The sequence below is a fragment of the Scyliorhinus canicula genome, chromosome 1 (assembly GCF_902713615.1).
Source record: "Scyliorhinus canicula chromosome 1, sScyCan1.1, whole genome shotgun sequence".
NCBI lineage: Eukaryota > Metazoa > Chordata > Chondrichthyes > Carcharhiniformes > Scyliorhinidae > Scyliorhinus > Scyliorhinus canicula.
Window position 1 is genome coordinate 110,699,381 of NC_052146.1, and position 27,928 is coordinate 110,727,308.

Here is a 27,928-nt window from a genome sequence, read left to right on the forward strand (position 1 = left end):
AACGGAGCCTCGGGCATAGGTGCACCGAGAATTGGATCAAAATATTCACACGGGGTGAATCTTCCTCCCGACTGTGGGGATGGAGCGGCCTCACCTGCACCTCAATCTCTGGGTCTCACTCAATCCGAGCGCCCGGCACAAAACCTCCTGAACACCAGCCGACACTCTGACTTCTCCACATAAAACCAGGGGTGAGCCCTGAGCTGCTGATATTTAAGATTCTCTCTTCACCTCGCTGACCAGCCCCCATTGCTGACTCGCCCTCTCTGCCAGAGATACAAACATTTTCAAACTTGGCCACCACTCTCAAAGTAAAAGACTGGGAGCTCCTCCCACGATTGGGACCATAGCAGGAATGGCACGCCGGATCAATGCGCGACCCTCCTGACACCTGCCCGTGACCCACCTGCGGTCGCAACCTTGACTTTGAAAAACGTTACTCTAAAGTCTTCTGATCCATCCTAAAGTGCCTAGAATTGGACATGCTCCATTGGCAGAGTCATGTTGATGGGGTTGGGAGAGGAGTGAGCTGCTGGTACAAATATTGAACACTCTCTCTAGCTCCTTGTGACTTCACACTCGAGTAAATTTTAGAAACGAGCAAAGGGCCAACAAAACGTTGATTGAAAGGGAAAGGAATCTGGGTACTACAGGCCAGTTAGCCTGACATCAGTTGTCGGAAAAGAGCTGGAATCTATTATTAAGAAAGTCTCAACCCTAAGCCCCCTTTTCCTGCAGCAAACTATCGCCTTAAACATTTTTCTCCCTCATCTTACTTCATTCTCTTTCCGGCTCACCTGGAACTCCCTTCCTTCCCTCTGTTTTAAACCTTTCATCCACCAGCTTAAACCACCCTTCTCACTCAAAGCTCTTTCCCCCTCCACCTTAAACCTCTCTCCCCCTCCCTCACATTTGAACCTTCCCACCCCCCTCATCTTGAACCTCGCTTTCCACCACACCCTGAATCTTTCCCCACCACTTGCCTTGAAGCTCTCTTCCTCCTCAGACCTTGAACCTCTGACCCACTCCTTGCTTTTGACTTCAGTTCCCTTGAGCCTTTTAGTTCTGTCCCCACTCTCCAAGCCTCGAACCACGTTATAATAATCTATTATTGTCACAAAAGTAGGCTTACATTAACACTGCAATGACAACACCCACGGAGACAACCCGATCGAGCTCCTTGTGGGGCTTGTGGAATACGGAGGCCCAACAGTGGGGCTTGTTAATTCCCCAAGAAAAAAGCCGGCCCAAGAGGGAGCCACCATCTCGGGATGGTCCCAACTGGGACTTGGGAGTGTTGCTTAATTGCTGCAGTCCCTAACTGTGAGTAGGAAATAAACTACCGTTGACTTACCTTTTTCGGGGCTCCTCATTGACCACAATAACCACTGTCCCACCCTCTTCGCTTTATGCCTCTGTCCCCAAACCCTTCACCTGGTACCTCTGTCCCAGCCTCAGTTCCTTGTAACTCTCTCCCCACATCTCCTGCCTTGTACATTTTGTCACTGCATCTCTTGCCTTAAGCCTCTGTCCCCCATGCCTTGTACCTCTGTCGCCTGTTTTGTTATGCTCTTGACGTAGCATAAGCTGCTTTCTTGATGTGCACTCTGACAAAGGAAGGTTCAGACTTGGAGATAGCTTTAACACATTTATTAAACTGTTAACGATTCTCCTACTTGGATTCGACTCTCCTGTTAATCCTGCTATAGCTACTCAGACTGACGAACCAGTCTGCTACAATCCAGGTGGTGGGTGTGATGTGTTGCAATCAACCCTGTGTACTCATGAAGTGTCTCCACTGGAAAGAGGAAGATCATGTGTGCTGTGTCCTTTTATATGGGTTGGTGTAATGCCCTCCCTGTGGTAGTGTCACCTCTGTGTGTATCTTGAATGCCCATTGGTCATGTCCTATCTTACTGACCTATTGGTTGAATGTCTGTGTGTCATGTCTCTGGTGCTCCCTCTAGTCTCTATCTAGTCTACGTGTATTTACATTAACCCCTTGTGTATTTACAGTGATGCATATCACCACATCCCCCCTTTTTTCGTGTTACATATTTTCTGTACAGTGTTAAAGAAAATTGAACAAACTAGGTAGATAAGTGATGATTTGTACAAATCATGATAACAGTGATCATTAAACAATAAGTCCAAATCATTGGTATGAGTCCAAAATTCATTAATTATTATAGTCGAGTGTCTTTCTTGTTTGGTTGGTGAGGTGGTGATGTTGATGGTGGCATTGCTTTGTAAACGCCATCAGTGTCCCTGTGTGTAAGGAACCAAGAAGTGGTCAAATCATTTTGTTGTCTGATTTGGAGTCTTTTTTTCTTCCAATGCTTGTGGTAGCGATTTTTGCAATCTGTGTCATCCTGCCATGGTATATCATTGTACTGAGCTGAGCAGTAACAGTGTCCCTCATGGGCAGAGTTGTACCATGTCGTACCAGTCGTAGTTCCATAGGTGTTGTTTTTGTCGTGCTTGTTGTCGACATTGCTGCCTTTGGTACGCTTCTTGTCATTGTCTTTGATGTTGTTGTTGTGTTTGGTGGTTTTGTTGTCGTGTTTGCTTTGCTCAAGGACCACACTCTGTGGATAATACAAGTCCTTCACACAGTTACCCGTGTCAGCGTGCTTTGTGGCATCAGCTGTTTTCTTGAGCGTGCCGTCACTGAGTTCGCGGCGCTCCCCGTCTGGAGTCGTGTCCGGCTTACTTGAATCAGCTTTGGCGTTTGGTTGCTCCCCATCTGGAGTCTGATCTGTTTCACCTGAGTCAGTGTTGGTTTGTCGATGCTCCCCGTCTGGAGTCTGGTCTGTTTGACCTGAGTCAGTTTTGGCTTGTTGATGCTCCCCGTCTGGAGCCCTTTCTGGTTCACCTGAATCAGCTTTGGTTTCTTGCCACTCCCCGTCCAGAGTCAAAACGTTCAGGAATGCATTTGCTTGTGGAGAGGCTCGAGCGAATGAGGTTTGAAGTAACGTGGTGTCACCGGAGTCACCAATGGTCTCACTGTGATCGTCGAGTGCCTCTGTACATTCTAGTTGAGGTCTGTCACGTTGCACATCTTGATTGGGAAGTGGGATGCTGTCGTCACTTGTCGCACATACAGTGGGTAGAGCCTCAGTGTCTTCTTGCCGGTCACTTGAGCTGGGTAGACTGTCAGAGTCTTCTTCTGGTGGCTCAAACAATCTGGGTGGATTGTCATAGTCTTGCTGTTGTTCACTTGAGCGTGGCAGATCTGCATCGACTGCTGCTGGTTGCTCAGAGGAGGTTGCCAGACCCTCATGGTCTTGTTCATGCAAGGACTGCGCTTTGGAGTCTTGCGTTGCTTCTATGTGGAGGCTGTCCACGAGCTCGCTGTGGAGGCTTGTGTCACTGGAGTCACTTTCTGTGTGGAGACGTGCAGTTGTCTCGCTGTGGAGTCTTTCATCGCTTTCTGTGTGGAGGCTGGAACCCTTCGTGGTGCGTGGACCACTCTCTGTGTGGCAGCAGGCCGCTCTCTGTGGGCTTGTACCGCTCTCTGTCTCTTGGTGTCAGGCCGCAGCATAATCCTGCACTCACGAGTCGGGATGTCATATATGCTGGGCTGAAGATTCCCCAATCTGAAGAACTCGTCGTCGGGGTCTTCAATGTACAACACGTCTAGTTGCGGTTCGGATTTGGTACTGGGGTAGCCACCTCCCAAGGTGAAATCTTCGTCTGAGTCGTTGTCCTCCAAGACCATATCATCACGTTTTGTGTCAGAGCTGGCATTGGGCTCGCTATGTCCAAAGAAGAATTCAAGATTGAGTCAGAGTCTTCAAGGACTGTATCATCTCTTTGGGTGGTGCTAACTGCTTGTTGCAGGGTTCTGCGGAGGTTACTTTCAGCTACTGGTTGAATTTCAGGCATTGTGCTGTCGTTCCAGGTGAAAGAATCGGGTTTTACGGCTTAAAATTTTTTTCCGTGTTTTGGGCCATTTCCCCTTTAAGTCGGCTTCTCGCACATGCGCAAATGGACCTTCCCGTTCTGTGTGCTCTTCGCGCAACTGCACAAGTGCGGCACCTTGTCCAAGATGGCCGCCAATCAAAACTGCAGATTTCTTAAATGGAAAGCTACCTTTGCCTCGTGGTGCGTTTTGGCGCCTCTTTTACTGGTTTTTTTCTTGTATGTTCCTCGCAGAATTCTTGGAATTCGTCCAGGACTGCCTTGTCTTGCCCCTTTGAGTATTTGAAGGTCTGGAAGATTTCAGCTGCTTCTGGACCCACGATAGTAAGTAGAAGCTTTATTTTTTTCTGCATCCGCCACACCATCTAGGTCGGACGCTCCAGGTAGATCTATAATCTCTGCCTGAACCAACGCCAGTTTTCACTGAGATTGCCTTGGTACCTGAGCTGCTATGGAACCGGATTCCTGAACATTATCTTGCCTGGCTGCTGTTGCTGGTTGTCACTGTTCGCTGAGTTGTAACTATATGGATTTAGACAGGTCACTCCTGGGTACCATGTTTTGTTATGCTCTTGACGTAGTATAAGCTGCTTCCTTGATGTGCAATCTGATAAAGGAAGGTTCAGACTTGGAGATAGCTTTAACACATTTATTAAACTGTTAACGATTCTCCTACTTGGATTCGACTCTCCCGTTAATCCTGCTACAGTTACTCAGACTGGCGAACCAGTCTGCTACAATCCAGGTGGTGGGTGTGATGTGTTTCAAATCAACCCTGTGTGTACTCACTGAGTGTCTCCACTGGAAAGATAAAGATCATGTGTGCTGTGTCCTTTTATGCGTTGGTGTAATGCCCTCCTGTGGTAGTGTCACGTGTGTGTGTGTCTCTGGTGCCCCCTCTAGTGTCTATCTAGTCTACGTGTATTTACATTAACCCCTTCTGTATTTACAGTGATGCATATCACCACATCCCCATCGCCATCACCTTAAGTCTCTGGGCGCGATTTACCGGCCTCATCGCGCCCGACATGATGTAGCAATGAGGCTGTAGAATCTCGCAAAATATGTGACACTCGAGACGTCTCACAAGATTCAACACTGGGCATATTGAAAGGGGGGGGGTGGGAAAGCCTGAAAAGGGGTGCCCTCAGCGACACCATAGCGGGGGGCCTCACCTTGGGGCTAATTCCCGAAGTGTGCGGGGAACGGCATTGTCCGTGGGTGGGGGGTGTGAGGTACCCCCAGGCTCCCTTAGGGATCGGGTCATTTCAAAATAGCGGCCCAATCTCTGAGGAGCAAGTCTCATCAAGTTCAGCTCCCCATTGCTGAAAATATTTCTAAATTTGGGCTGGACCAGGGAGAAACTCCCAAGGCCCGACAAAATTACCAAGGGCGCAATGAAACGACCAAAAAAATCCCATTCCGGAAGGGATTAGCGGGGTCACTCCCAGCCCTTGTAGCGGCAGGAGTGACCCCGCTATCGGAAGGCACTCTGTTATTTTTCGGGCCTCAGTGGGAATGGCCCACCAAGGCTGCACCCAGTCGCATGTCCTGATCTCTTAACCACCCGAAACGGCCCACCCAATGCCCCAACTCACCTGTTGAGGGGTCCTTGACCCCCCCCCCCCCACACCCACTCATATGGGCAGGACACCCCCGGGCCCGGCACAAGCAAGCAAAATGCCACCTGGGCATCTTGGTACTGCCAGTATAGCACCCTGGCATTGCCATTTCCAGCTTGGCAGTGCCACCTGGGTACCCTAGCAGTGCTAAGGTAACACCCAAGTGGCACTCGGGGTGCACAGGTGGCACTGCCAGGTTTCCAGCCTGGGTGCTACCCAGGTTTCCAGGTACCCAGGTTTCAGCAGTTCCAGGGTGCTACCCTGCCTAGATTCAGACCACCCGGGGCCTCCAATCGTGTGGGAGACCCCCCCCCACAAGTGCCGTTCTGCCTAAACGGCTCTCGGTTGGGGCCTCCTTGATGTGGCTGGTAGATCCCGGGGGCCGGTTAGATCAGGCGTAGGCATACTCACATTACTATGCAAGTCCTGATCCTGCCCATTGTGTTCGGGTTCCAGTTTGTGATGTCTTGCAAGATCTCGTTCGATCTCGCGGGATGAATCCGGAAGAGGCCTCCCGCAGGATCTATCAAATGCATCCCGTCCCGATCCCGACAGGACCCCGTGGGTTAATTACAGCCGAAGTGTGGATGAATACCCATGTGGCTCTCACCCAAAATGCTGGTGGGAAACACCCCGCTAAATCTGCCCAAGGTGACACTTAGAAATGCTTTAATTTTTTGGTTGAATTCTGCCCTCTGTTTCTGTCCCCCTTGCCTTAAGTATCTGTCCCTGCCACCTCTCATCCTTTACCTCTGTCCCCACCCACTTTGTTTTAAACCTCTGTGCCCGTCCCCTCACCTTGTACCTCTTTTCCCACCCCTTCACCTTAAGCTTCTATCCCCGCCCCTTGTCGTAAACCACTGTCCCACCTACCTCAACCTAAACCTCTGTCCTCACCTTAATCCTCCATCCCCACCCTGCACCTGAATGCCTCTTTCCCCATCCCCTACGCCTTAAACCTCTGTCCCTATCTTTGTCAGAAGCCTCTTCGCTTCAGCCTCTCTCCCCTGCCTTGTCTACCTTGTCATATACACCATGTGAACAGAATGCAATTTTTCCATGCCTAAAACTGAGATCATGCAGCTGCTTCACTGCTGTGACCTCTTTTCCCTGTTTCCCCTCTCCTGGTCCTAATTGCACCAGCTACTCACCCACTCTATGCCTGAACCCTTATTTCTCCACAGTTTCTTCCTCTCTTGCCCTCCTTAAGCTCATTCATGACACCATTGGCTGTTTACTTGTTACACCCCTCCCATTTTCATTTTCTGGCTCGCCATTTTTGTTAAAGATATTTTATTCCAATCAATAACATAAATTCCAGTCAAAGCAAAGTATACAGCTTGTATAATTTTCTTCTTTTAGTACGTCTACACACCTCCCAAATGACAAGCAGCTCTTCAAATATTGCCATGAACGGTCTCCAGTGTACCTTAAAGCCCTCTTCCAACCCCCTGAAGGCAGATTTGAGCTTCTCCAACCGGAGACATTCGTCTCAATCCCCCAGCCAATAAATCCCCCAGCCAAACCGCAAACCCTGGTGGCATAACTGACCTCCAATTCGGAAGGATCCTTCTCCCGGCAATCAGAGAGGCGAAGGCCACAACATCAGCTCCCTTCCCCTCCAGCAGCTCCATCACCTTCGACACCCCAAAGATCGTCATAGGGTCATGGCTTCACCTCAACCCCTTCTACCTTCGATAGGGTCTCAAACACCACCTCCCAATAGCTCCAACCCCTCACACCCCCAGAACATATGGGCATGATTGCCAGTCCCTCCCACACATTTCACACCCATCTGCTACCCCGGGAAAAAAAAACACTCATCCAAGCCCGAGCATTGAGGCTGTATAAGGCTCTGGTCAGACCCCATTTGGAACATGGTGAGCAAGAGCAATTTTGGGCCCCGTATCTCAGGAAGGATATGCTGGCCTTGGAAAGGGTCCAGAGGATGTTCACAAGAATGATCCCTGGAATGAAGAGCTTGCCTTATGAGGCACGGTTGAGGACTCTGGGTCTGTACTCGTTGGAGTTTAGAAGACTGAGAGGGGGGGATCTTATTGAAACTTACAGGATGTTGCGATGCCTGGATAGAGTGGATGTGGAGAGGATGTTTCCACTTGTAGGAAAAACTAGAAGCAGAGAACACAATCTCAGACTAAAGGGACGATCCTTTAAAACAGAGATGAGGAATTTCTTCAGCCAGAGTGTGGTGAATCTGTGGAACTCTTTGCCACAGAAGGCTGTGGAGGCCAATTCACCTGAGTGTCTTTAAGACAGAGATAGATAGGGTTTTGATTAATAAGGGGATCAGGGGTTATGGGGAGAAGGCAGGAGAATGGGAATGAGAAAAATATCAGCCATGATTGAATGGTGGAGCAGACTCGATGGACCGAATGGCCTAATTTTGCTCCTGCCTTATGGTCTTGTGTTGACCCTATGCACCACTTTAAATTGTATCAAACTCGTTCTTGCTCAGGAGGAGGTTGAGTTCACTCACCGCATCACCTCACACGAGTCCCCATCCTATTTCCCTCCCCAGCTCCTCCTCCCATTTCCGCATGATCATTTTCACTAATGCCTTGCCCTGCTCTCCAAAGCCCTGAAACGGCCAGTACCTAAACTCAGTCCCCTTGGTACCTCAAACCTCTCCCACAGTTCCTCCAGCCCCAGAAACCTCCCCTCCGAGAACATACCACCAACACCTCCTTCTTCCACCACCTATACAACCTATCCCCCCCCCCCCCCCCCCCCCCCCCCCCCCAGCTTAAAATTATGATTCTGACCTCACCTTCTCCACATTCGCATTAGTAATATATCAGGTTCGGGAACGCCAACCCCCCTCCTTGCTTCTGCCTTTGCAACAGAGCCCTCTTCACCCTTGGCACCTTCCCCTGCCCACACAAATTCCAAGATTAGCCCATCCATCTCCCGGAAAAAGGCTTTAGGGGAAAAAAACGGGAGGGACTGAAACGCAAACAATCGTTGGCAGCACGTTCATCTTCACCTCCTCCACCCTCCCTGCCAAAGTCAAGTTCGCCTACACTGTTACCTGGTGCTCCCTGCACCCCTCCCTCACAATCCTCCGCAAAGGGCTCGATCGCCAATGCGAATAACAACGGTGACAGTGGGCACCCCTTTCTCGTTCCCCTATACAATCCGAGATACCCCAAGCTTGTCTCATTCGTTCGCACACTTGCCATGGGGGGCACATACAACAATTTGATCCACACCACAAACCTCAGTCCAAACCCAAACCTACCCGGAAGCACGGGCAGCATGGTAGCACAAGTGGATAGCACTGTGGCTTCACAGCGCCAGGGTCCCAGGTTCGATTCCCTGCTGGGTCACTGTCTGTGCGGAGTCTGCACGTTCTTCCCGTGTCGGCGTGGGTTTCCTCTGGGTGCTCCAGTTTCCTCCCACGGTCCAAAGACGTGCAGGTTAGGTGGATTGGCCATGATAAATTGCCCTTAGTGACCAAAAAGATTAGGAGGGGTTATTGGGTGGAAGTGAGGGCTTAAGTGGGTCGGTGCAGACTTGATGGGCTGAATGGCCTCCTTCTGCACTGTATGTTCTATGTCAATGTACCCAAAATCTTGAACACATACTCCACTCTACCTGATCAAATGCCTTTTCCACATCCATGGACACGATCACCCCCAGCTCTCAACCCCTTGATGGAGTCATACTTCCATTCAACAATCTCCTAATGTTACTAGAGTTCTACCTCCCCTTCACAAAACCTGTTTGATCCTCAGAGACCACCTCCAGCACATACCCCTCCAGCCTACACGCCAACACCTTTGCCAGGATTTTCACGTCCGTATTCAGCAGTGAAATGGGCCTTTAGGACCACACTCCAATGGGTCCTTCCCCTTTTTTCAGGGTCAGCCTGCGGCAACGTAGCCGGCAGCTCCCCATTTTCCACGTCTCATTAACCATGCCCAACAGGTGAGGCTCCGTCGTGAACTGCTTATAAAATTCCGCCGGGAAACCAACCGTCCCCAGCCTTCCACGCCTGCATCCTAGCGATACCCTCCATAATCTCCTTTAATCCCAAAGGCTCACCCAGCGTCTGTCTCTTCCCCTCCTCCAACCCCAGGAAATCCAGCCCATCCAGAACCCCCCCCCCCCCTCCCCCCAACCCCCCCATATCCGGCAGCTTCCCCACTGGCCCGCCCCTGTACAAGCCCTCATTGAAGGCCTCAAACACCTCATTATACTCTCCGGGTCTGACACCACATCCCCCCTCTCCGCCCTCACCTGAAGAATTTCCCTTGACACTACCTGATGCTGCAGCTGGTGGGCCAACATTTGACTTGCTTTCTCCCCATACTTCTGCACACCCCTCACCCGCTGGAGCTGACCCATAGCCCTTCCTGTCATCAACTGGCCAAACTGCCCCTGCAACTTCTTTCTCTCTGCCAACAATTCCTTTGTGGGGGCGGCCGAATACCTCTCGCCCGGGTGCCGGAACCTCCACGGATCCACCATCCCCATCCTTTCCATAAACCCTCCCAGCTCCCGCGCCATTCCAGATTTCCCCATCGATATAGGGCTCGACCTATCCAACCTCGGGTCCCTTACACAATTGAAATATGCGCCCCCGACCCCCACATTATCAGCTGCTGTTGGTCCAAATCCGGAGGATCTGCACAGGGGCGGCACGGTAGCACAGTGGTTAGTGCAGTTGCTTCACAGGTTCAGAGTCCCAGGTTCAATTCCCCGCTGGGTCACTGTCTGTACGTAGTTAGCATGTTCTCCCCGTGTCTGCGTGGGTTTCCTCCGGGTGCTCCGGTTTCCTCCCACAGTCCAAATATGTGCAGGTTAGATGGATTCGCCATGATGAATTGCCCTTAGGTTAGGTGGGGTCACTGGGTTACCGGGGATAGGATGGAGGTGTCGACTTAGGTAGGGTGCTCTTTCCAAGGCCCGGTGCAGACTTGATGGGCCGAATGGCTTCCTTTTTCACTGTAAATTCTATGTCTATATCTGGCATCATCCCAATTGCACTCATACACATTCACCGCCATCGCTGGCATCCCCACTAGCACCTCACGCTATCACAAACCTCCTGCACCTCCCTGACCACCATAAATCCCATTTTCTTGATCAGCAAAATGGCAACCCCTGCTGACTTCAAATCAACCTTGAGGGAAACACTTGCCCCACCTATCCCTTCCTGAACCTCATCTGATCTTTTTAAAAATAAATTTAGAGTACCCAATTAATTTTTTCCAATTTAAGGGGCCATTTAGCGTGGCCACTCCACCTAACCTGCACAACTTTGGGTTGTGGGGGCGAAACCCACACAACACTGGGAGAATATGCAAACTCAACATGTACAGTGACCCAGAGCCGGGATCGAACCTGGGACCTCTGTGCTGTGAGGCAGCAATGCTAACCACTGTGCTGCCCACCAAGGTAGAATATTACGCTAAAAGCAAATTACTGCGGATGATGGAATCTATTGCTGAATAAAATCCTCACAATTTTCTGTGTTTCTTTGCAGTGACTGTTGACAGGACCAACGTAGAAAGAAATAATTGGGAAGCAACATTGGACTGTTTAGGGATGGATGTTGCTTCATTACTAACTCTGTGAGGAGTGGAGCTTCTTGGAAATATTTTAAGTCAACTGAAAGATGCTGAACTCTTTGACATGACACTAAAGCATCTTCACCACAAAGCCTAGCTAAAGTTTGCTGTTGATTACACGTGAAGATTTGCCTTGCATTGGAGTTCTTGCCATGGAGTTGGATTTTAATGTTGAAGAGATGGTTGATTTGAGTTTCCTAACAGATGAGGAGTTGGAGGTGATTGTACACGTACTTTACCGCGACACTGAGCTCCGTTTATTGGAGGACCAACGTATCAAGTGAGCAGATGCAATTTTTTTTTCAATGTGTTTTATTACAAACTTGTATCAAAAAAGTTACAACACATGAACACCCAGGGCAACATACTTCCCAACAGTCAACTATAGTTTGTACAACTTTTTCCCCTTTTTCACCCTCTCATGCCCCCCCCCCCCCCGCCCCCGATGATTAACGCCTCAAACACTAGTCACAAACATCCCCCATCTTGTCTCAAGCACCTCTGCTGCGCCCCTTAGCTCATACTTTATCTTTTCCAGCCGCAGGAAGTTGTACAGGTCACCCAACCAGGTCACAACTCCCAGTGGCGATGCCGACCGGCACTCCAGTAAGATCCGTCATCGGGCAATCAGAGGCGAAGGCCACAACATCGACCTTCTTCCTCGCCATGAGCTCTGTCTTCTCGGAAACCCTAAATATTGTCACCAAAGGATCCGGGTCCACCTCCTCCCCCACTATCCTTGCTTGGGCCGCGAATACTTCCACCCAGAATCTCGGCAACTTTTCACAGCCCCAGAACATATGCGCATGATTCGCTGGTCCCTGCCCACACTTCTCACATTCATCTGCCACCTGCTGGAAGAACACGTTCATTCTCGCCCGAGTCATATGCACCCTCTGTACGACCTTGAACTGTATCAAACTCATCCTTGGGCACGAGAAGGTCCCGTTTACCCTGCGTAGTGCCTCACTCCATGCTCCCCAATTGATCTCCCCTTCCCATTTTTCCTTGATCTTCACCTCCCTGCTGTCCCAGCCATCTTTGCCACTTATAATCTCCAATTCTACCCTCCCCTTCCACATCGGGAAGCAGCAGGCATTCCAGCAGGGTGTACCTCGCCAACCTGGGGAACTCCTTCCAAACCTTCCACGCAAGATCCCTCACCTGCAGGTACCTGAACTCACTCCCTCCCGGGAGCTCTACCCTCCCCCTCAGCTCCTCCAGTCAGGCGCACCCTTCCTCCAGGTACAAATCCCTCACCTTCCCCACTTCCCTCCACTTCCTATACATGCTACCCACTCTCTTTCCCACCGTCACCGCACCTTTTTCACATTCGGCGTCCAATAATAATGAAGAAGGTTCGGCAACACCAATCCCCCTGCTGCCTCTGTAGCAGGGTCCTCCTAACCCTTGCCACCTCTCCCCCCCCCCCCCCCCCCCCCATACAAAATCCGAGCTAATCGTGTCCAGCTTCCGAAACAAGGGCTTTGGTATAAAGATCGGGAGTGTCTGAAAAATAAACCGGAACCTCGGCAGAATATTCAGAACAGTCCCTCAGTTTATGTTCCTTGATGAAGTTCTCTGCCGCTTCTGGGCTCTCGAAGTAATATTCCCAGCCCAGGGGGGTGGGTCCAGTGGGGTTTGGAGGGTCATTTTTCCCGTCACCCAGGAGTTAGAAGTGGTTTTAATTTCTCTAACTTCTCTAACTATCCTGCTAAAAAATGTTGGAACCATCCAAAGTCTCTGATTTAAATCGGAGTTTTGAATAGTTCCCAGTGCAGAGCCCATCGGAAGTTTGAACTTCCTGAGCAATTTCCATGCGGTCTTTGCATAGGGATTTCCAAGGGGAGCCCCAGCATATTCCTCTGCTGGAGATTGGCAGCTCTGGGCCATTGACTTGTATCATTGTTCCACCTTTTTCAGCCATTATATTTGAAGTCTTTTCTCCTGTTTAACTTTGTGCTAGCCTTTGGTGTTCAGTGTGCAGCATCAGATTCAAAATTAATTAATTCACATTTTAATGGCAGGTTTAGTGAAATAGAACATAGAACATTACAGCGCAGTACAGGCCCTTCGGCCCTCGATGTTGCGCGTCCTGTGAAACCACTCTAGTCCCTCTACACTATTCCCTAATCGTCTATATGCCTATCCAATGACCATTTGAATGCGTTTAGTGTTGGCGAGTCCACTACTGTTGCAGGTAGGGCATTCCACGCCCTTACTACTCTCTGAGTAAAGAACCTACCTATGACATCTGTCCTATATCTATCTCCCCTCAATTTAAAGCTATGTCCCCTCGTGCTGGACATCACCATCCGAGGAAAAAGGCTCTCACTGTCCACCCTATCTAATCCTCTGATCATCTTGTATGCCTCAATTAAGTCACCTCTTAACCTTCTTCTCTCTAACGAAAACAGCCTCAAGTCCTTCAGCCTTTCCTCATATGATCTTCCCTCCATACCAGGCAACATTCTTGTAAATCTCCTCTGTACCCTTTCCAATGCTTCCACATCCTTCCTATAATGTGGCGACCAGAACTGCACACAATACTCCAAATGCGGCCGCACCAGAGTTTTGTACAACTGCAACATGACCTCATGGCTCCGAAACTCAATTCCTCTACCAATAAAAGCTAACACACCGTACGCCTTCTTAACAACCCTCTCAACCTGGGTGGCAACTTTCAGGGATCTATGGACATGGACACCGAGATCTCTCTGCTCGTCCACACTACCAAGAATCTTACCATTAGCCCAGTACTCTGTCTTCCTGTTATTCCTTCCAAAATGAATCACCTCACACTTTTCTGCAGGAACTTCAGGGATAGTTAAATATGATCTTCGCCTTGGACTTTGTGACATCATGAAGGCCATTTGTGCCTAAATGAAATATGACTTCCTTCAACTTTCCCCTGCTCAAAACGTTCCAATGAACTTCAGTAATGAATGCATTTTGGGAATTTAACACCTTTCTATCGATTACTTTTAAAAGAAAATTATATTTAATTCCAAACACAATCCATGAATCATATAGTCATCCAAAGACACAAACAAATTAAAAACAGTTTGCCATTTTTCCCATTTTCTCCTCTTAACTAACAGAACATCCCCCCTCCCTACCCGATTGCGACAAACAGATCCTTGAATAGAGACCAAAACCCTCATCTTGCGTAAAACCCCTCCTCTAACTCTTTAAGCGTGAATTTTATTTTTTCTAATTGTAGGAACTGCACCATATCCTTGAATCAGGCCAACATTCTCAGCGACGCCGCCAACCTCTGCCCCAATAGGATTCGTCGCCAGGCAATCAGAGCAGGAAAGGCCACGACATCGGCCACCCTCCTCTGCAGTAGCTCCGGCAGCTTGCCCCCGATTACGAAGAGGCTATATAATGATGGGATGTCTCAGGAAACCAGTAACAATAAGATATGCAAATGGGCGGCATTCTCCGTCCAGCAACGCCGGAATTGTGATCTGGTGGAGAATCGGGTGCCAGCCGAAAATTGAGGTTGGCACTGGGTGCCCAATGGAACGCCATGCTCCGGAATTGCACTCCAGCATGCATTGGAATCGCACTAGTTCCACATACCCAGAACATATGGACATTGTTCGCCGGCCCCTCTGCACGCTGCCCACACCTATCCTCCACCCCAGCTAATAACTGGCTCATCCCTATACATCACCTTGAGCTGGATCAGACTCTCGCAGACAACTAGGGTGAATTCATGAATTCTTCTCTGCCACACATCACTCCATACCCCAGCCACAACCCCCCCACCCCACAGCTCCTCCACCCACCTGCACCTTAAGACTTCCACTGAAGCTCTCGCGTTCTCTCCATCAACTCCTCATATATGTCTGATCTCCTCCTTGGACAGAATCTTACCTGTAGCTTCGGGAACGACACCGGTTCCTTTCTCATGAAGTGCCTAACTTGCAGATACCGGAACCCATTCCCCTTTGGTAATTGATACGTCGCCTCCAATTCCTCTAACTCCACAAACTTCCCCCAATAAACAGGTCCCTGAAGAACTCTATCCCCATCCTCCCCCACTCCCTGAACCTAGGAACCAACCCAGCCGGGACAAACCTCCGGTTGCCACAAATCGGTGCCCACAGGGACATGCCCTCCATTTTGAAATGCTGCCGATTCTGGTTCAACACCCTCAACGCTGACACCACCACAGGGCTCAAGGAGTACCTAGCCGGCAAGAACAGGAGAGGCACCAGCAATAATGTCCTCAAACCGGTCCCCCAACACGAGGCCCCCTCCATCCGCCCCCACACCAACCTCTCCGCCACCGCCTACTTCCTACTTCCATGTTCGCTGCCCAATAATTATCCTGCAGATTTGGCAACACCAGCCCCTCTCTCTGCCTGTCCCATTCTAAGAACACCCTCCTAGTTTAGGGAACCTGGCATGCCCATATAAACTCCGAGAACATTTTATTGACCCTCCAAAAAAGGACTTGTGCACAAAAATTGCAAACTTCACGTTGGGACTCTTATTTTTCTCTTCTAATAAGAATCGGTAGGTGAGATGTCAGTTACTCACTGGTATACACTTGAATAAGAACTGAATAAAACTTAGAAACAAAATATCAAACAATACATAAAAATAATCACTAAACACAAACAAACCTAGACAGATGATTCAAGAATTCAGGAACAAAGAACTCAACCACAGGATCCTATCTTTGAGGGAATTCGTACCTGATTTAACCCGTCACTTGTGTTCATTGGCTTCTAATTCTCAGCTGGGACCTTCCGGTTAGTTCAAATGAATGTCAGTTATTTAGAGGATAACTTGTTAATCCAAACATTATATCCCTGTTGTCGCAGCTGGTTCCATGACTGGATTGTTGCCATTACCACTGGGCTGTTGAGTACTTCTAATAATAATAACCTTTTATTGTCACAAGTATGAAGTTACTGTGAAAAGCCCCTAGTCGCCACATTCCGGCGCCTGTACGGGTAAGCTGGTACGGGAATTGAACCCGCGCTGCTGGCCTTGTTCTGCATCACAAACCTGTTGTCAGCCTGAACCGCTCCAGTACGTCTCTGAGGTACTTCCATTCAACTCTCTCTTTTTTGTAGAAGTCTTTTTTGAAACCGTCCAGTCCCGGTGCCTTCCCTGCCTCCATGGAGCTAATACTCCATGACCTCTCCCAGTTCTAGTGGTGCTTCCAGGCCCACTTCCTGTCTGTCGTGTTGGGTGCATTGGTATAACACTGGCTGCAACTGGATGCAGCTTAGATCAGAAAGATACTCCAGACCTTGAAGTTAGTTCAATCAGGTTTATTGAACTAATAGCACAGTTACCACAGTTCTCTGTGAGTTCGACTCTCTGCTAACTTGTGGTTACTGTGTCTGACTGAACCAGACTAGCTCTTAGCCACGTGGTGGAGGTGTGAGATTGTAACAACACCCTTGACTGACTCTATAGATGTTCATCAGTGGAAAGAGTAGGAGTGTGAGTGCCTCGTGTCTTTTATAGTCAGATCCCACCCCTGAGTGTCCTGCCTGTTTATTGGTCACGTCCTGTTCTGTGTCCATTAGCTGCTTGTCTGTATATCATTATGTGTGTGTCTGCATATCATGACACTGTCTTTCCCCAAGACTGGCATGTCCAGTCCATCAGGGAACTGCTTCATCCCCGAGTCCCGTGTTGAGGGTTCCGAGGTGTACAGCCCCGGTAGAAGGCCTCAAAAGCTTTGTTGACCTTGTCTGGGTCTGTTTCTAATGTGCCTCTGCTACCTCTAATTTGTGTGATTTCCTTGCTTTCTCAGCTGTTGCGTCAGCAGGCAGCTGGCTTTGTCTCCTTCTTCACACAGGATCCCCTGGGCCTGGCGGAGTTAATGCACCGCTCTCATGTGGAAAGCAGGGAAAAGTCCACCTGTAGCTTTTTCCTCTACGGTCGGGGCCTCGGCATATTGCAGATCAACCAGTATGGAGTCAACTGGCTGTTGCCGAGCCGCCCTCTCTTCCCTATCTCTTCATGCTTTAAAGGCCATCACTTCTTAACTTCGTCAGGCCCTCTGCCAGCAGCACAATTTCTGCCTCCAACAAAGCCAGCTGATGATCGTGATCAGCCACAGACTCCGCCACTTTCTAGAGCGACTAATGCTGCGCTTACTTTGCTCCACTCTCTCTGTGGCTTCTTGGATTGGCCCGCCACACTGGCCGGGTCCTCTGAGGCCTCCTTTCTCTGATGCTCAAATCTAGCCATCAGGAACTCCACCAACTGTTGCACTGAGCGGGCATGATGCCACAGAGTTATTACTGTTGCCCCTCACTTGTCGCACTCCTCGTTTGATGGATCCCAGACATGCCCTACTGAAGGAGATTACTTAGCCCCTTATTCTTAAACACTTTCCACCTGCATTACTCCTCCTGAAATGGGCAAAAAAGACCCAAAACAATTCTACTTTAAGCAGGAACCACCTAATGTGCCACCATTCACACCATGGTTGCCACCAGAAATCACTTCCAAACATTATCTATGCCCCATTAGGGCAGCACGGTGGCGCAGTGGTTAGCATTGCTGCCTACGGCGCTGAGGACCCGGGTTCGAATCCCGGCCCTGGGTCAATGTCCGTGTGGAGCTTGCACATTCTCGCCGTGTCTGCGTGGGTTTCGCCCCCACAACCCAAAAAGATGTGCTGGTTAGGTGAATTGGCCACGCTAAATTGCCCCTTAATTGGAAAAAATAATTGGGTACTCTAAATTCTTTTATTTTTAAATCTATGCCCCATTAGTACACAAAGCAAGTGAGCCTGTTAACCACAATCAGTCACCAAGTTGAAAGTAACTCCAATTACTAAACCAAAAGGAATATACTACATTTGCCGGAAATCTGAAATAAAAACAGAAAATGCTGAAAATACTCAACAGGTCAGGCAATATCTGTGAAGAAGGAAACCGGGGGTGCGATCTACCGGCCACATTGCGCTGGGCGCAAATAGGAGCGGGTTGGTTAGATACCAGGAGAGGCCAAAATCGGGAACCACGTCGGACACCGATCGGTTTCCCATCTAGCTGGCCCATTCCCGTTGTCGAGATCCAGATCCCGCCGCAGCCTGGTGAGAAACCAAGAATCGTCAATTAAGGCCAATCTCCATCTCATTAACGGGAAGGACCCCCTATCGAACAGTCTCCCATGATCTAACTGCCTCCCCAGCAGGCAGTCACAATGTCACCATTCAGTACACCTATTAAAAAATGTGAAGCTAGTGCAATGGCTGATATAAGGATCCAAGGAGGTAAGTAGCCATCTTCAGAATCAGGCAGTCAGCCCGGGTAGTGCTCAGTTGGGGGGTGAGTTCGTGGGCTGCCATCATTGGCGGGGTAGACCCTGGTCCGGTGGGGGGGGTGAGAGGGGAGCAGCAACCGCGGGTCTGCCATGGATCGTGTATACCCATAACGGGCAGCGCCAGCTGCTGCCTGTCTATCCCACTGAAAACCACCGTGACAGAGTGCCATCTGTGATAATATGGAGATGGTCACTTTAACTGACCATTGTAAGGCTGCTGGCCTTACAGCTGAAGGCTATTCCTAATGGGGAATTGACAATTCTATTAATGCGAGCACTTCACAGCTCCCAAGTGGATTCCTGTGGATGCACGTCCTGAATGTCCAAATTTTGTGCGACCACCACCTGAAGATCATACACATGTGTGCTCACTTCCCCAGGAGTGTACACGACAGCTATATCCTGCGGCAGTCGGAGATCCCTGGCATCTTCGAGGGACACCCCATGGTGATTGGCTGGCTCTTGGGCGATAAGGGGCGCCCGCTTAGGACCTGATTAATACCGCCAGTGCAGAGGCTGGGGTCCGAGGCAGAGACCCGATATAATGACGCACATGTGGCCACCCGGGCTGTCATTGAGCGGTTCATCGGACTGGTTATAGGCGGTTCCAATGCCTTGACTGCTCTGGTTGTGCACCCCCTAGAGGGTCACCCATTTTATGGTGATATGTGCCCTCCACAACCTGGCATAACTGTGGGGCGACGTGCTGGAGGTGGAGAAATAGGAACATGCGGTCACGTCCGAGGAGGAGGACGAGGAGGAGCCGGACCAGGAGGGGCTGGAGGACGGGTCCAGGGAGGACCTGCGGCTCAACTGGCAAAGGTCGGACATACCTGGAGAACCAGGGATGCCCTCATCCTCACCCGCTTCTCATAGGACATGGCTTCGTCCATCATCTCTTCCCCTCCACACCCCCACCCCGCCCCCTCAATTGCCATGTTCCACCCACCCAGGGACTGTTACATCACTCCTGTGTCGGCACTGTCAGTGTGTCAATATACAAGGCAGGAGGTTGATGATAACTCGCTGTGACTGAGCTCTGGTGCTCCTCAATTGATCAAATTTTCTGACTCCTTTCTTTCTGCTGAGTGCATGCTCATACCCATCACCATGGTATGATGGCATGCCATGGTGGTATGCCACTGTGCATCTGTAACAGTGTGGTGCTCACCAGATTGTGATCCAGAAGCCTGTCCACTATTTTTGAGGTGTGTGTCTCTGCGCTGGTGGACGGCGGGGATGACAACCATGACGCATCGATGATGGCATCTTCTGACCTCTCCTCCGAGGTGTTCTGTTGGATGGCAGGAGGGGGCGGCTACCTCGAATGGGCCCGCACCATCAGATGGAGATCCTGCAGGAGAATGGACATGTGGTTAGTCAGAGGGAAGGATCATTATCCTGGCATGAACAACTCGCGTGTGGCAGGTTATCTGGGTGGGGGCCGGGTGCTCACCTCTACAGTGCAGGCCGATCTTGACGTTGGTGACCGCTCTGTCCTTGGTCACCCCATGACCTCCAGGGCCCATCCTCATATGGGGGTGTGGACCCTGAGATCCGGCACCCCGCCTCCCATCTGGGCTCTTTCCCGTCTGTTGTGGGCCAACGATTCCTGCGGGCACACAGAGGGGGCATCATGAGCTGTACACTTCAGGCATTGAGGGTGGGGCGGGGGAGGGGGGGGGGGGAGGCATAGCGGGGAACAGGCAGGTGCAGCACTGCCAGGCATGGGTGGGATGTGCAGATGGGTGCTGGGATACAGCGAGATATTGTGCTGGGAGGGACAGTGCTAGGCGCATAATGTTAAATGTTGCAGGTGGGACCGGTGCTAGGGGCAGTTGCCAACTCACCCGTGTAGCGCGGTGATGCAGGTTGTTGAGCTTTGGGGTCCTCCTGGTGATGCACCTCCCCGAGCTGACGTCCGCTGCCACTGACTCCCAGGTGTCACTAGTTGACCCGTGGCTGATCCTCTGAACCTCTTGGTGGAACAGGGTATCCCACCTGGACTCTACCGCATCCATCACTCTTGCCAGGTGGGCATGTCTGAACTGTGAGCATGACTGCGTGCTGTCTGGGGTTTGCTCTGCCGGATGGGTTTAAGTGCTGCTCCCCCTCATTAGGAGGAGCTGCCAGGCACGGTCCCACCAATTCAGCTGGTGGGGCAATCATTTGTGGTGTGCAATCTGTGAGGCATCGTGCCCTAATTAACATTCGACACCGATGACTGCCTCACCGGGTTGGCTGTCGGGAAACACCCGGTGATTTCCCCTTCGCTACCGCATTTGGAACGAATTTGGCTAAATCACGCCTAATGTTAACGTTTCAAGTCGATGACTTAACAAGACCTAAAATGTCATTTTTTTTCTCTCCACTGCTGTTGCCTGATCTGAGTGTTCCTGTAATTTTTGTTTTTATTACCAATAACTAAACGCTATTTGTGACCAGTTACCAAATGGTAACCGGTGTCAATAAATAATAATAATAATCGCTTATTATCGCAAGTAGGCTTCAATGAAGTTACTGTGAAAAGCCCCGAGTCACCACATTCCGGCGTCTTTTTGAGGAGGCCAGTATGGGAATTGTACCCGCGCTGCTGGTCTTGTCCTGCATTAATTACAAGCCAGCTGTTTAGCCCACTGTGCTAAACCAGCCCCAAATAAACATAATAATTACCAACTAATTACCAGGTAATAGCCACAACCCTTTACAAACAATAACTTTGATTTATCAAGGATAACTGCCACTCATTACAAATGAGCAACCATGAACCATTATCAGTTGGCAGCCATGATCCATTACTGCTATCATTTTATCAAAAGGTCTTCAATACACAGAACTCAGATTATTACCTGATATTCCTTTTATAACTCATACACTGCTCTAAAATTCATCGTCCAATTTAGTAACCTTTGGCCAACGTCCCTTAATACCTTTATCAAACCAAAACTATCAATCTCTATTTTAAAGGGATGGTGCAGTGGTTAGCACTGCTGTCTCATGGTGCCGAGGACTTGGGTTCCATCCTGCCCCCAGGTCACTGCATGCGGAGTTTGCACATTCTCCCCATGTCTGTGTGGGTCTCACCCCCACAACCCAAAGATGTGCAGGTTAGGTGAAATACCCACGCTAAATTGCACCTTAATTAAAAAATCTCTATTTTAACATCTCCAATTGATTTCCAGCCTTTTTGAGGGAGAAAGTTCCAGATTTCCACTATCTATTGTCTGAAATAATACTCCTTGATTTCATTCTTGAATGACCTAGTTTAAGATTCTAATCCCTTGTTCTGGATCACCCCTCAATCCTTTGTTCTCAGAGGAATACATGCCATGTTTACAAGGTATATCCCCCCTGAGATGGGTTGCCCAAAACTGAAATCCATTTGCCTATTTTTTTGGCCACTCATTTAATTTCTCGATGTCCATCTGTAACTTCCGGCCCCCATATATGTAATCTGTTGTTGCTCCTAGTTTAGTGTCATAAGACCTATACCTGAAATTTCCAAGGAGATGCTCCATCTCCACCACCATAGTCTCACTCAGGTTGTGGCGGAAAACTTGGGGTGAGTCCCATGCCCCCAGCAACTTTGAGGAATTTCCACAACATTCCACAAAGTGCATCATCCAATTAATCTATTAAAGAACAAAGAAAAGTACAGCACAGGAACAGGCCCTTCGGCCCTTCAAGCCTGCGCTGACCATGCTGCCCATCTAACCTAACCTAAAACCTTTTATGTATCCGGGGTCCGTATCCCTCTAATCCCCTCCTATTCATATATTTGTCAAGACGCCCTTAAACGTCACTGTTGTACCTGTTCCCAACAGTTCCAGCAGCGACTTCCAGACATCCACTACCCTCTGTGTAAAAAAAACTTCTCTTGCACATCTCCTCTAAACTTAGCCCCTTGCGTCGCACCTTAAACTATGTCCCCTAGTAATTGACTCTTACACCCTGGGGAAAAAGTTTCTGACCATCCACTCTGTGCATGACCCTTATAATTTTGTAGTCTTCTATCAGGTCACCCCTCAACCTCTGTCGTTCCAGTGAGAACAACTGGGTTTATCCAACCTCTCCTCATAGCTAATGCCCTCCATACCAGGCAATATCCTGGTAAACCTCTTCTGTATCCTCTACAAAGCGTCCACATCCTTCTGGTGGTGTGACAACCAGAATTGAACATTATACTCCAAGTGTGGCCTAACTAAGCTTCTATACAGCTGCAGCTGTATACTCAATGCCCCAGCCGATGAAGGCAAGCATGCCGTATGCCTTCTTGACTACCTTCTCCACCTGTGTTGCCACTTTCAATGATCTGTGGACCTGTACACCCAGATTCCTCTGCCTGACAATACTCTTAAGGGTTCTGCCATTTACTGAATATTTCCCACCTGTATTAGACCTTCCAAATTTCATTACCTCATTTGTCTGGATTAAACTCCATCTGCCATCTCTCCACCCTTGTCTTCAACCAATCTGTATCCTCTGACAGTCCTCATCGCTATCCGCAATTCCACCAACCTTTGTGCCATCTGCAAACTTACTAATCAGTGCAGTTACATTTCTTCCAAATCATTCCAAAGCACTACAACCAGCAACGGTCCCAGCACTGATCCCTGAGGAACACCACTAGTCACAGACAAGCACCGTTCCACTGCTACCCACAGTCTTCGATTACCGAACCAGTTCTGTACCCATCTTGCCAGCTCACCTTTGATCCCGTGTGACTTCAAATTCTGTATAGTCTGCCATGAAGGACCTGAAGTCCATGTAGACAATATCCATTGCCCTACCTTCATCAACCTGTGACCTTCATTACTTTTCGATTGGTATCTAGAATTTCATTAGTGAATAATTTCACTAGCGAATGATTAGTTTATCATGCAGAGGGGATTGATATAACTTCCAGCCCAAATATTTAATTCCTCCAAATTTTAAAGTTTGTTTAGACCTTTAGGTTGATGATCGTGAATCTCAGTTCTTGAGAATTAATTGGTAGGATACGTCCATTACTGCTCCTACTGACATTTCAGCCCCATGTTATTGTGTCCAAGTTTCACCTCTTATTGTTTCTGTAGGAAATTGCGACAATCTGTTCTCGATCCCAAGCAGCTAAAAATTGCAACAGGAGATTGGTTTAAGGAAGTCCGAGCAAAACGCCATACAGACAAAAAGTTTGGATCAGACATTATCCGTGCTTCTATTCGTAAGAAGAAGAGAACGAAAGGTAAATCTGAAATTTTTCACAGGTTATTTCCACAAAACAGAAGAAAATTACAAGGAGGCTTATTAGAGGATTTAAAAATGATGTGTTTTGACCGAGAGAATAGGAAAGATTGTTTTGAAAGATCTTTAATTTCGTTAAGTACTTTTGTAACTTCCAATTCCCATAAGGGTAAGGAGAGAGATTGGAAGCAGAAACTAGTCAGTGGTTGGAATGCTTTATCACGGGGGTGATTGAGGGAAGAGGCAATTGCACCTTTCGGGGAAAATAGGATAAATATTTGAAGCAGAAAATGATACAAAGAGAACATAGGTGGCAAAAAAGTTTTTGGGGGGAAGGTCTATCAAAGTGTGGCATCAGACATACGGGCCTTATTCTGTGCTGGAAACATCTGTGGTTCTATTCTTTAGATTGATGCATTATTTCCTGCTGTTATTCTTCCCTGATTTTCCTGTATTTGCAGAACCTTTGCCCATTCCTTTTGACACATCAAGTCGTTAATTGCTGCAAGGAATTACTTTGGCATTCCATTCATATTCCGAGACAGACAGGGAAAGCACTGTGTGTAATGGTATTTATATAGTCAGGATAGTGATAGTCAGGGTTATTAATTGCATCTATGTGTAAATCAAACACTTAGAGGGCTTTACTATTTCACTATATTTAAGACAGCCTCTCTAGGAATTCTGGGAGAAGCTGAAAAAAACATGGAGAGAGCAGAGTGAAAGTTGATTAGAGATATATAGCACAAGGTCAAGTCATAGTGTAGTTAGTAGTTAGATAGAATATTGAGTACTGTAGTGCAGATTCAATATCATTTGTTTATCATCTATAACTCAGTAGAGTGTGCGAACTTCATTTAATTAGTAGTGTGATAAATTAATTTGTTTCAATCTTTTGATTGGTATATTCTTTGTCAGTACTACATTGGGCCATTCTGGAGGAAAGACAAAGAATACAACAGATTACCAGTCGTTGTAAGATAACATGGTATCAGCTTAGTGCAGAAGTTATTTAGGTAGATTAGTTAGAATCTAGCTAACAGAAAAAACTAGCACATGACTCCGACCAGGCTGCTTACATACCTGTTACTGCAAAACACCGAAGAATCCCAGACTCGTGGAGAAAGTTCAATCTCTACGACAGCTCAGGTCATCTGGTAAACTAGATGTTAACTGGTGAGTGTTCAAACAATGGTTTCAGCTATATCTGTCTGCATCTGATTTAAATAATGCAAGTGATAATCAGAAACAGGCATTATTCCTAATGGTGGCTGGTTCACAAGACATAGAACTATATAACTCATTTCAATTTGCTACGATCAAAGATATTTGCTGAGACAGAAAGATCTCAAGCTTGGAAACGCTACTGAATTGTGTCAAATGCATGAATTGACTAAGAGTCAGTATTCTGAGATTCTGCAAAAGGAAAAGAGCGTGAAAACAAGCCTCGGCAAGCGTTGGAGCTGTGGTGCAGTTCAGAAAAATGCGCGTTTCGGACAGCAGCCATATTGCGCACACGCATTCCCGACCTACACATGCGCAATTCGCAAAAAGACATGAGATGGAAGAAGACTGATCTGCACATGCACGAAGGCACTGTATGCATGACAAAACAAACGTCACCGTGTGTGGACGTTGTGGACATACCCATCCACACACAAAATGTCCTGTACTGGGAAAAACATGCGCAAAATGTTGCAAACTCAACCACTTTGCTGTCCAATGCAGAACTTCACTTAAAGCAAAGCAATTTAAATCTGGAACTTTACCTAAAGCTCATATGAATGTAAGTGTAGACACAACAGAAGAAGCTTATCAGAATTATTGAAAATTGTGATGCTCCTACAGATGTTTCATCTCCTCCTCAAATAGTACAACCCATTAACACGGAAACCGAATGTAACACACCGCTTCAAGTAAATGGTTCTGAAATCATTTTCAAACTTGATACGGGGGCTGGACTCTCCACAGCCCCACGGCGAAATCACGTTTGGTGCGGGGATGGAGAATCAACATTTACGCCCAAATTGGGTCCGGCGCCACTCCCGCTATTCTCCAGTCCACGGGGAATTGCTCGCGTGCGAATTACACAGCTGGGGAGCCATTGCCAGAAGCCCTCCCAGCGATACTTCGGCTGAATTCCCGACGGCGTGGTTCTGATCACCTCTGGCCAGTCAGGACTCTCCCGCACGGCGGCTGCGGACTCAGTCCACGGCCGCCCTGGTTGGGGGGGGGGGGTGGAGATCAAGCACCGGGGGGTTTGCCTTATGGGCGGCCGGGGCAGCAATCGGGTGGGTCATATGATGCGGTGTGGGGAAAATCGGTGGGACCTTGTTTGTTGGTCCAGGTCCGCCGGCTGAGTCCGCCATCGCATCGTCGCCGTGCGCATGCTCGAACTCAGAACCGGAAGTGCGGGGACCCGTATCCGCAGCCAAAGCTGCGTGAAGCTCCCCGGGTCCCTGCCAGCCTGCTGCATATAAGTGAATTGGTCTTTTTTTTTAGGAAAGTCTGGAGTGAAACGCCAGCATTGTTACGCCGGCGTGGGGACATAGCCCCATTTTTCGAAAATCCAGCCCAGGCGCTTCCGTGAACTTGATCAACACAAATGACTTTTCGCAACTAAGGCAACCTCCTAAAATCCAGAAGACAGATTGTCAATTGCGTGATTATAGTGGCAACGCAATCACCTCACTGGGATCGTGCTATTTATTGGTGACAAATCACAACATCGCCATATCACTAAGATTTGAGATTGTTGAATCAAACAGATCTTCTCTCTTAGGTGCACAAGCCTATCAGGATCTTCACCTCGTTCAAAGAATTTATAGCACAAGTTCACCTCTTCTACCTGTTCAGGAAGACATACAAGGAATTCTCGATCGCTTTCCTCACGTCTTTGAAGGCATGGGTACTCTTCTCTTTCAATATAAAATTCAATTGAAGCCAGATGCCAAGCCAGTGGTACACCCTCCTAGAAGAGTTCCTGCCCCGCTTTATGAAGGATTGAAGCCAGAACTTGCACGTATGCAAAAACGTGGCATAATCTCCAAGATAGCACCACCGACTGACTGGGTTCGTTCAATGGTGTGCGTAAAGGAACTTTCTGGGGAATTAAGGATTTGCATCGATCCAAAAGATCTCAATAAAAATATAAAGCGTGAACACTATCCAATACCCAAGTGTGAAGAAATCACCAGCGAAATGGCGAATGCTAAAATATTTTCTAAACTGGATGCCTCCAGAAGATTTTGGCAAATGCAGTTTGATGACACGAGCAAGAAATTGTGTACGTTCAACACACCGTTTGGTCGATACAGGTTCAACAGAATGCCATTAGGTATTATTTCAGCACCACGCTCATACATCATTCACATGAATGAAGGTTTGATTGTTCGACAAAATCGAAGAGCATTTCTGAAAATTCAATCACCTGACAAGATATTTCCTGATCTTCAAATGCATGAAAGTCTCTTTCATAACACTCTGACATCTTCCAAGTTAATAGAAGACTCACAGAAGACGTTAAAAACTGACACTCCTCTTCTTGGCTTGAGAAGATCATCCAAGATTAAAAGGAAGCCGGACAGATTCAATCTGTGAATCATGACAGTTGGACTGTTTGATTATTAATTACCTCGCCTATTAATTTCATATACATATCATGTATTATGTACTGATATTATACATTTTTTCCTTTTTAATAATAGAAAAGAAATGCCTTAAAAAAAAGGATGTAATAATATGTACATAGTCAGGATAGTGAAGGGTTAATAATAGCATCTGTGTGTAAATCAAACACTAGAGGGCGTTACTAATTCACTGTATTTAAGACAGCCTCTCTAGGAATTCTGGGAGAAGCTGATGGAGAAGCTGAAGAGAACATGGAGAGAGCAGAGTGAAAGTTGATTAGAGATATCTAGCACAAGGTCAAGTCATAGCGTAGTTAGTAGTTAGATAGAATATTGAGTACTGTAGTACAGATTCAATATCATATGTTTACCATTTATAACTCAGTAGAATGTGCAAACTTAATTTAATTAGTAATGTGATAATAAATTAATTTGTTTCAATCTTTTGATTGGTATATTCTTTGTCAATACTACATTGGGCCATTCTGGAGGAAAAGACAAAGAATACAACATATTACCAGTCATGGCCCATCACTGTGGCCCAGATTTTCACCACAATATAGGACTCCCTGTCATGGCGAAAATAGTGGGACTGGCTGAAAATCCACCCCTGAACATGAGATTT

At 48.2% G+C, this 27,928-nt stretch overlaps 1 protein-coding gene across 4 annotated transcripts in view; it reads left to right on the top strand.

Annotated features, from left to right (window-relative positions):
• LOC119966211 (synaptotagmin-like protein 2) overlaps window positions 1-27,928 on the top strand; it is a 164,340-nt gene that overhangs the window by 26,798 nt on the left and 109,614 nt on the right. For all 4 annotated transcript variants that reach the window (XM_038797565.1, XM_038797550.1, XM_038797571.1 and 1 more), the window contains exons 2-3: window positions 11,056-11,420; window positions 23,527-23,675. In XM_038797565.1, the coding sequence (XP_038653493.1) occupies window positions 11,293-11,420; window positions 23,527-23,675 (277 nt within the window). In that variant the 5' untranslated portion in view covers window positions 11,056-11,292. The remainder of the gene's footprint in view (window positions 1-11,055; window positions 11,421-23,526; window positions 23,676-27,928) is intronic.